The sequence below is a fragment of the Hakea prostrata genome, chromosome 2 (genome assembly GCF_041222555.1).
Source record: "Hakea prostrata isolate BN-2017 chromosome 2, UWA_Hpros_2, whole genome shotgun sequence".
In the NCBI taxonomy this organism is placed as follows: domain Eukaryota; kingdom Viridiplantae; phylum Streptophyta; class Magnoliopsida; order Proteales; family Proteaceae; genus Hakea; species Hakea prostrata.
In genome coordinates, this window is record NC_142601.1 from 12,741,426 (window position 1) to 12,752,381 (window position 10,956).

The following is a 10,956-nucleotide window of genomic DNA, read 5'->3' on the forward strand; positions in this document are numbered from 1 at the left end:
ATCCTTTTTCCCTATCAGTATTTTTCTTTCCTCCATCTCCATGTTTGCTGAAAACTTGGGCTGCGTGTGTTTTTTCCCATAAGTAGCCCATTTTTACTCTGGAAGCTGAGAGATTTTGGTTCTCAAAAATGGGGTTTTTAGTTTCTTCTTGACTTGCTTGTGTTTCTGGTTTCTCTGTTTTTTTCTTCAGATTTGGCTTCTCTTTCTTACTTCTGCCCTTCTATTTACTTCTCCGAATTTCAACCGAGATTTTCATTTTGTTATGACAAAGAAGAAAACCCAACAACAATTTAAAAAGAAAATCTACTTTCCCTGCATCTTCATCTTCTCTATTTGGAAACCCTCCGCGGGTAACTATTCCAACACTGATTTGTTGGTTCCACCACAATCACCACCTCCTTCCCACCCAATAATCTATGGTACTCATCCCTTGGTGTCCGACGGTGGCAACGGTGGTCGTGCGTTGGTTGAATCGGTGTTGCCGGAGGTGAGGAAGGAAACCACAGGCACCCGAAACAAGAGAGAGAAAAGTAGGGATGAATTGGTTAAGAGTTGAAATAATCGTAACCATACGATCAGAATAAAACAGATGTCCACAATCTAACGGTCAACAGTAGGAAACTGGACCGTGTCAGAACCGGAGCGGATAAAAATCCAGATCAGGACAGCACATACTATGGAAGAGAGTGCAAATAGAATTAAAGGAGGACCACTCTGAGCGGTCCAACGAACCATTATCAAGCATTGTACAGTGCATTGATGGACTATCACTACAAAGGCCAAACATCTTCAACTTCAAAAACAAACTGAACCGCTCACATTGACATCAACTTTGGACCATTGTCCGGCATTCCCATTCCAGCAGCCAAGTCTGCATCTAGTTGTGTATGTGGCGCAGGTCCCATCATTAGCTTTAACCTGCATGATCAGTGTAAATGTACCAATTAGTCAAGGAGACAAACAATTTACTGATAAAAAGTATCGTATGGTTGATCAATAACATTCCTTTACACCAGGTGAGATCTGACAGCATGCCTGCCTACCTAAATTTTCTGTTTATTATTAATTATTATTATTTTTATTTTTATTTTTTTTTAGGGAGGGGGGGGGGGGTTGGTTGGTTAAGGAGTCATTAAAAGTCTTATGGATTTGCCTGTAGACCCAAGTGGCAGTTGGAATGGCTGTTCAAAATGATCACACAAGTTTATTACCTCCCATGATCTGGCAAATTTCAGCCCAACAGCTAAGATGTTGAGAGACAAATATGTACCCAGACACTACATGGAAGAGAGTTATGGCTCTTGATTTCAAGCCCTAAGAGGATCAAGAAGAAGGTAGGGAATGCATGGGTGACTAACATAAGCAACATAAAAGTATTACATCAATTATTTTGCTACAACACAAGCCTTTAAAGCTAAGTATCCAATATAGAGATCCGACCATGGTTGTCAAGGCGGCAAGGCGACCAAAGCGGTTTGGTTAATTTTTTTCAATACAACTACTTTTAAACTGAGAAATTTCTATTATAAGCTAAAACAAGGTTCAAGAATTACAATCATCCAAAAAAAGCAAGCATACAAGAATCATAATTATAAAAGATCATCAAAAAAAGAGCACAAACATAAGTTCATCTCATCAAGCATCATAACATATGACTATGAACTATATCAAATTATAAGTATGAAAATGAAAGTAGTAATTTTACATTTTTATTTACCTCTAATAATGTGATGCCAACTAAAGTGTCTTGTCCATCTAATGACTCATTGATTCTTGATTCCGAAATGATTAACTATTAAATTCATATGTGGCTTTGTATAATAAATTTGATTCAAATATATATATATATATATACAAAATGTCGAAAAAGCGACCACTTTGGCGTTTAGGAGACCAAGCAGCAACGATTAGGAGAAAAAGCAGGTTGAAAAACTGCATATCAACAAAACAGTGGCAAATAAAGCGGTTGAAAAACCACCTAACCACCTAAGTGAACGCTTTGAAAACCCTGGATCTGACTAAATTCAATGAATATCAATCGGAAAAGTTCCACGAAGTAATGTTCATCCATATACCAACTCTATAATTCAGGTTATTTGAAAGGATAAGCCATATACACAAATGGATCAGGGAAAATACCCACAGAGATACACCACATAGAAAGAATAAAAAATTATTTTCTCCATTTTCCACACGACAAATTGACGGGTCAGATCAGGAGGGAGAGAGAAAGAAGGGGGGGCTTATTCATTGCCAGCTTATGGCTGAGCATGTGTAACAGGCACCTACCTTTGCAATGTTATAAATGAAAGAGCAGCCAGCCAAAGGGGAGAGTGGGAAATGGTTTGTCAATCGGAGTCAAGAGAAGATAGAGTGCTGACATAGCCTATGCTGCCAGGTCAGATACTAATATAACTTATTTTCCAGGCTAACTTGAATCAGAAGGGTGGTAACCAAAGTCAAAGTCAGAGCCAAACTTTATTAGATGAAGAAGCTTTGCATGCTTACGTGCAGAAGTCGATTTTCCCAAAGGCCTAGTTGGTTTCCAGTTGTAACTACTAGGAAAAGGGCCTTACTTTAAAACTTTAATTTTATTTTTATTTTATTTTTACACATAACTTTATCCGGAAATTTTCCCTTCAGAAGTATTTCTCCTTCCCCCACTGTGGAGATATTCCTTTGCCCTGGGCATTAAAGCGGGTGGATGGGTGTGATACATGAGGAAGGGGAGTAAGGGACCCTCAACTAGTAGAGAGGGTGTATAAAAATGATGGTAAAATGATCAATTCACTCCATTCCACATGGAAGGCAAGCTTTTCCTTTTTCTTTCATATGATTTTTACCTGGAAAAAGACAAGACCCTAAGGAATCTCAATTCACTTGTACTTATTATTTGAAAACCGTGGTGCTAGTACCCAAAAGAGTGAGCCACATACCTGCTCTAGGCCAAGCAGCACGGAAAAAACATTAGAGAATGAAGATTGTTGAGAATAGTAAACATACTGAAAGAAGACCTATCAGCCTATATAACCATGAGTAGCTAAAATATTGCAAGTTTCTTCCTCTCTACCAGAAACTTTCATTAGGTCACATAAGCAAGTTATGTAGGTCGCACCCCAACACAATCTGACCTGTTTGCTGCAAGTCTACAATCCATGCTATTCATGCCATCCTGACCCACCTCCTTCTCTACTCTGTCCAGGCAATGGTTGCAAAGGCTTCTACTAGGCTAAACCACACTAAATAAGTAAAGTATCCGGTATCATTCATTTAAAACCTAAGTGAAACATCTGGCACCAACCAAAACACATGAAGATCCATAACATATAAAAAACACCTAAAACACAATATGGTCCCATCATCAAATGGAGCTCTATGTGATCAAATGAAGTTATTGTCGGCTAGGTGGGTAAAACATAATGTTGTTATCAAACAAAAGCATTGCATCATCAAATGGATAAACAGATAACTCATCCAACACTAAGTGACCTTGTGTTTGGATGCATTACAGTCAAGTCAAAACATAAAATAATTACATAAGCATGCGCTTTTCAAAAATAAAGAAAGCTGATAATTCAAAACTTAAAGAGAGATCTAAAACTATAAACTAATACTACCTACTTTGCTAAAACTGAATCTAGAAACTACCCAATGTCCAACAACCAAACAACCGACCAAAATAGAAACAGGATAAACTAAAACAGCTAAAATGGAACAGGGTAAACCAAAATAGCTAAAATGGAACAGGGTAAACCAAAATAGCTAAAATGGAAACAGGGTAAACTAAATTACCAAAGTAAAAATAGGAACAATGTTGTCCATATGGTGTACTCCATCAAGCTGTCCCCATATTCTGTCTTGGATCCTTCTCTCCAACAAAACTTGCCACATCATCTGACCAGCCTGCCTCATGGGACTCGTTCTTGCTGCTACACATTGATCTGTTGTCTAAATCAATAGTAACCATGATGGACTATGGACTTTGATTTAAATTTCCCAATACAAGGGTTTCCCCCCCCCCTCTTCTTGTGCTATGTTTGTATGGGAAATCTATGGAATTTACTTTTACTCAAGAATCTATGAGATATTGGCTCAAGGAATCATTGATCATAGCCCTTCCAGGCTTGGGTTGTGACAATCTTGCATGAATCAATAGATCACATGACAGTTATATTGTGAGAAGGTGGCTTTTAATTAGATTTGCAGCTTCGCAACATTAATGCACCCTGATCCGGGGCGGCGCCAGGCTAGAGATGAGACTTGGGCCCACCCGCCCATCTTCTTCTTCCTTTTCTCTCTTTTTCTTTCTATTCTCCTTTCTACATCTCACCAGCCTATCCTGGCCCCTACATCTCCCTCCTCCTTCCCATGGTCAGCACCAACTAGGATCAGCCCCTGTTCTGACAGCAGGTCAGTGTTGGATCTTTTAGGCCTCGAGACAGGGTCAGGCCTCAACTAGGATAGATAAAGGGGCTCACAGTTGGGCTGGTTGATCCAGCTTATATACAAGAATAGAATCTCAGATTCTACGGGTTGCAGTCAGAGATCAACAAATACCCTGTTGCTCTAGGAATTTTAGAAATTTACTTCTTTTTATTTTTTTTAAATCTCTTGACAACAACAACAAAGCCCCCAGGGGCGCGGCCCGGGGCCGCGGGCGCCCCCCGGTGGCCCCGGCCCTTGGTTCACTCCCGGGGCATTTATAGAATTGACAATAGATAAATTCCATTTTTTTTGGGAACATCAAATACACCCATAATTCTGAGCTTCATGTTACTCCTCCCAAACAGTTGGAGAGAGAGCTTCCAAACCAGATTGAATGGGATGATAGTTTTTCATTCTGTAAAATCATAAATTTCACTACAACCACATATCACAAAGATTTTGACTTCAGGGAGCAACCAAAAAAAAATAGTTGCTCAATCTAATGGTGTCACTATCAAAAAGCAACTGGGGGCTATATATCTTGATATGGGCTAATGCTTACTGTTGTGCAAGTTAGTTACTTGAGATCAGAATGCAAAGAGGGACAAATAAGATGTGAAATGTGAGGGATGTGACCCACAATCACAACCTAGGGCTAGGTTGGTTCTGCGACCAACATCTCACTGCTTCACTAGAGCAACAAACGTTCTGAATCATAACAGAACCACATAAGGCAGAAACGCACTTCTTCATTTAACTAAAAACAAAGGGAAACTACTAACATCCCTTTCATGTATAAGGCCAGAATCACTCTTGACCAGTAGAAACCACCTCTTGTCCAATCCAAAGCTTGGGAAAAAGGAAAAAAACGAGACCTTCTACAGTGAGGTCAAACAGAAAACTAGAAAACTATTCAATACAAAATTCAACAAGTTATGGACTTAAAAGAGTTTTCCAAACGCATTTCTAATCCAAGATAAAGTTATGCCAGTGACTAAATACTTGATTGTCGCAGTAAGTATCCAATTACATAGATAAAAGCCATCCATTTTCTTGTTCTCGAATCCTCTCTACTGGGAGCTATCACGGTACTACTGGTATTCACAATCAAGGAATAGGGTTTGCAGCCATTACAGTAAAACAATAAACACGCCAGGGAGTATGGTTTTGCCCTAAACGATCAATTAGATTCGTGGTTCATACAGGAAACAAATGAACAAAAGATTTTAATTCTATCAATACTAATGAACAGAAGTTACCGTTTCCTGTGGCGTTTTGTTTTGAAGTGCTCATCCCTAACAGAGACACTTGAGAAGTATCGGCTGAGAAAGCAAAGGCGGAAAAGTTTAACACAGTAAACAAAACCCACATCACATAATCAAAATCCCAGAAACAGTAAATAAATTCTACTTACTCGCAGTGCATACAATAGAATTGACCCATCCCAGGGAGATCTTCATCGACAGGCATAGCTTTCTGCTCCCCATCTGTCTTCTGAAGCTCGTCATAGACAGCATCATCGCCTTTGATTTGGAACTTGGTTCGGCGAGCAGATTTGTGAGAAAGCCTTCTCTTCTTCACCTTCCTGTGAGGACATTTTCCACCCATGATTTTCTCTGCTTTCGCTCAACTGCGCCGGATTTCGTCAAGTTTCAACTTTGTGCAGCTAAACCCTAGCAAACTCTATCCAAGGAAAAAAAAATTCCCGGGCTCCCAGCGCGTCATAAGGATGTTTATACGTTCGGTTCAGATGAAACGGTTTGGTTTTGATTTGGTTCACCATAAAAACCGAACCTTCATTATTATTATTTTTTATAGCGGGCATCCCCCGCCCGCCCCGAGAGTTTATTTATAGCCGAGGGGGCGCCAAGCCCCCGGAAAGTTGAATCTATAACCTTCATTTCTTTTTAAAACCGATAAATGTGAAAGCCGAATTAAAGCCACTCAATCTATTTCTCTTGAGATACTTTACTAATGTTCCTAGTGGGGGTGTCAATTTGCAGCTCGAATCATTAAAACCGAACTGCATCTGCCGTTATAGCCCAAATCAACCTAAATGAACCTTAAGGGGCTGTGTTTGGGCTAAAGATGGTAAAGTCTGCACCAACCCAAACCGCAACCAATTATAAAGAGTCCGGATCCTCACCCCGTCGGAGGAGCACAGACTACTCGACGGCTTCCCAACCACACAAATACATGGGGCTCACAGGTGAAAAACACTTTTTGAAAAAAATAAAAAATAAAACTTCAAATTTTCATCTGTGGGCCCCACGTGTTTGTGTGGTTGGGGGGCCGTGGGGAAGCAGCGTGGGGGGGCGGGGGGGGGTGAGGATCCGGACACCATTATAAAACATTTTACAACCGGTTTTATAGTTTTACATTAAATATTATTTTAATCATCATATTATCATTAAGTAATTGGTACAGACAATCAAAAAAATTGAGCATGAATTCAAAGATCAAATATTTTTCTACTACTTATAAAGGACAATTAGAAGGATTAAGTATGAATGTTCAATTGAAAGTACTAAGTTTGTTTAAATTAAGTAAATATTTATCCAAGCTAGAGGTATTTCTTTGCATATCAAGCTAAATACCAACTCAAAAAAAGAGACATATTTCATAGAATAGGAGAAAAATCAACATTCTCACAAAACAATAACTCAATTTCAAGACAATTAATCATAGCACAAGTTAGAATTTAAAATAATTTTTTGTTTGAAGATTTGTTTTAGGAAGACTATTCATTGGAGCCTAAGGACTGAGCTTGCAGTTTCTTATATGTTACTACTTAGTATCTGAATTCTTGATTTATATAAGATAGGTGAAATTTTTACCATGTGGAATGACTTTTTACTTTTTAATGGGAATTGATCAATAGCAATTTTGCTTTCCATAGAATTTTGATTTTTGTCGCAAGATGCTCAACTATTTCTTTTTGTTCTTTTTCTTGTATACCATAAAATGTTAGCCCAAAGCATTAGTCAACCCGAGTATGGACCATTAGCCCAAATCCAAACCGCACCAAACACACAAACGGGCCCAAAACCGGTAGTCGGGTAGGGTGTTTTTTAACCTGAAACTGTTAAGCCCAATCGAAACCGCGTGCCATTGACATCCCTAATCCTATATTATAGCTTAATAATTGATCCAAATTTACTCTATATAAAATTATTATTGTCCACTTTATTCTAAAAAACGACTAAAGTTGGATATATAATATTTATTTTAGCCTTTGTTGACAATTAACAAACCAAAAGATTCATCTAGAAAAACCACTTAGAATGTCACTTTTAATCTTATGTTCTAGTAATTGTGGATTTCAAATAGCCGGATTATAATGAGATGACATAAACAAGTAAATAAGTAAAAATAAACAATAGGTATATAGTCAAATTAATTTCTAAGATTAGATTAATAATTGAGTAAATATCATTTATCTCCCCTCTTAGCTGGACAAATAGCACTTACACCCCCTCTTAGTTGGATAATATCACTTACCTCCCCTCTTACCTAGCAAATATATCAAACACCTCCCCTCTGTTAACTTTCTCAGTTAGATTTAACTTATACCGTTAAATATTTTTCTAAAATCCCAAACTACTCTTGGCTAAAAATATTTTTTTATTTTAAATCATAAATTATCGTAATCATCGTCACAGTTAAACTACTAAATTACCCTCAATTAAAATAATTATGAAAAACCAAAGCACTATAGTTAAAACCTAAATCTTTAATAAGGGTATGTTGATAAAATACGTACTACTATTCTGGGTTTTTTTTTAATTGTTTGAAAAAAAAAAAAAAAAAAAAAAGGTATGTTGGGCTTTTAGTAATTTAATATAATTTAAAATTTAACTATGGTGTTTTGGTTTTAATAATTATTTTAATTGAGGGTAATTTAGTAGTTTAACTGTTAGGGTGATTACGATAATTTAGGATTTAAAATAAAAAAATATTTTTAGCCAAAGGTAGTTTGAAATTTTAGAAAAATATTTAATGGTAAAAGTTAAATTTAACCGAGAAAGTTAACAAAGGGGAGGTGTTTGATATATTTGCTAGGTAAGAGGGGAGGTAAGTGATATTATCCAACTAAGAGGGGGTGTAAGTGATATTTGTCCAGCTAAGAAGGGAGGTAAGTGATATTTACCTAAGAAAAAAAAAAAAAAGATAATAATTAAAGTATAGTATAAGAAGGCATAAATAATTTTTCCGATTTCAAATTGGAAATTCAAAACTAGAACTATGCATGCAAGCCAAAAGAAAATGAAATAATAACTAATTTATGTACTAATGGGTTAGCCAAATGGGAATTTTGCTTGGGTTCAGTGCAATAAATGTGATAAACCACTAAGCAATACAACATGGGCCTTTGGATCGAGATCTCGGTAGAGAATCGAGATCGGAATCTCTGCAGAGATCTCTATCATGATGATATAATATAATGCTAGGTAGTATGTAAAAAAGTTTCAAAAGTTTTTCTCCTTTGTGAGTTAGAGTTTCCTCCTATGTGAGTAAAAGTTTTCCCTTGCAAGTGTCTCTCTAGCGTAAGATAATTTGGTGGCTTAGAATATTAGATCAAGATCTCACAATGTTCTACCCTCAGAAAAGGCCGTGTTGAGGGTGACATCCAAATCCTAATAGAGGGGATCGGAGACGAAGATTTCATGAAGTGATACTTTTGGATGATGAAGGCTTAGATGTCAACGATGAGGTAGAAAATCAAGCTAATGAAGCCCACACCAATGCTCTAGTAGGTTTTTTTATTAGCAAGTAAATTTTACCATCAACAAGCAGTGTATGAAGCACTCGCCCGAGCATGGAATGCAGTGATAACTGTTGAGGTGAGTCCAATGGAGGACAACAAACTTATCTTCCAATTCGAACATGAACAAGATATGTTTAATCTTATAGAAGAATCTCCATGGTTAGTTTCAGGAAATATGTTATTGTTAGAACCCTGGAGGGACAACAGGGCTTGGAATTTTATTCATGCTAACTTCTGTTGTCAATTTCATGCCATACCCAATGACATTCTATTTTGGTTCCTAGTTGGCTTTGAAGATCGGAGGGATTGTCACATCTACAGGGGTTATCCGTGGAAGAAGCATCACAGTATCAGGAGGAAATGCTGAGTAAGAAGTTAGACGAATTACTAAAGTGTGAAGAGGTCTTTTGGAAACAAAAATCCAGACTACAATGACTACATATAGGAGGGAAAAAAACACATCTTTTTTTCATGCCTCAACAGATATGCGGAGGAGAAGAAATAGAGTGTTAAAAGTTCAAACTGCAACAGGGGAATGGAGCTCTTTAGAAGCAGAAATTTATGATACTTTCTCTTATTACTATGCTACATTGTTTACTTCCAAAGATGTTACAGATGAAGATCTTAATGAAGTACTTCATGATATGATGCTATAGTGATGGCTGAACAAAATGAGACACTATTGAAACAACCAAATAAGGAGGAAATTAAGGATGCTTTATTCGCTATGAAGCAAACAAAGAGTCTGGGTGTGGGTGGTTTCCCTCCCCTATTTTTTCAAAAATTTTGGGATAGTATGTGTATATTTGTTTGCTTTTGTGCACAATTTCTTTTCTACAGGTGCTCTTCCTGAAGGTAGCAATGACACCTTGGTATGCCTTATACCGAAAACAGAAAGCCCAAAAAACGGTGAAAAACTTTCGGCCTATTAGTTTGTACAGTTGCTGTCAGGGTTGTCACAAGATAATTGCAACAAGAATGAATGATTTGCTACCTACTATAGTACCTTCTTCTTACTCAGCATTTTCATGGAAGATTCATATTTGATAATGTTTTTAAGGCATATGAGGCATTTCATTATATTAGAAAAAGGAAGAAAGGGAAGAAGGCTTTGGTGGCCTAAAAACTGAATATGAAAAGAGCATATGATCGGATGGAGTGGAGATATATGGTTGCATTATTATCTAAACTAGGGTTTAGTGTTGAAGTGGTGGACATGATTATGAATGCGGTTACCTCAGTCTCATACACCTTCTTGATCATGGAGCTGAAAGGTTTTCCATGGTTTCTGAGAGGGAAATTAGACAAGGTGATCCCCTCACACCAGCCTTGTTTGTTATTTGCTCTCTTGGCCTAGTACAATTGAAATCGAGTGAGGAAAGAGAAGAAAGGGTGAGAGGTATCAGGATAAGAACAAGATATAATCCCATTTTCACAAGTGAGATTGTCTAGTGTGTATAGTATTAAGGAGTGCATGCCAAGCATCTAGTCAAACAATTAATCATATGAAGTCCTCTCTATGCTTCAACCCTAACATACACACTAGAATCAAGCGATGGTTTTTGAAAACTCTCAAGGTCTCTTATGGTGCAGGACCTTCTAAATAATTAGGCCTTCCCACAGGTATGGCAATGCAAAACTCTTCCAAAAATTAAAACCTTTCTCTAGAAGGCATGCAAATAAGGATTAGTAACAACAGTGGACTTGAATGCTAGAGAAGTCAAAATCCATCCTAAATTCAGTGCTTGTGATAAAATGGATGA

General features: G+C 37.4%; 1 protein-coding gene across 1 annotated transcript; it reads right to left on the reverse strand.

The window, feature by feature from the left end:
* Nucleotides 1–672: 672 nt before the first annotated feature.
* On the reverse strand, nt 673–6,121 carry LOC149023804 (zinc finger (C2H2 type) family protein). The gene is made up of 3 exons (XM_089144294.1): nt 5,840–6,121; nt 5,685–5,747; nt 673–918 (listed from the first exon to the last, which is right to left on the reverse strand). Exons 1-3 carry the CDS (start codon nt 6,031–6,033, stop codon nt 816–818), a joined length of 360 nt encoding a protein of 119 aa, XP_089000420.1. The 5' UTR covers nt 6,034–6,121; the 3' UTR covers nt 673–815.
* Nucleotides 6,122–10,956: the final 4,835 nt, after the last annotated feature.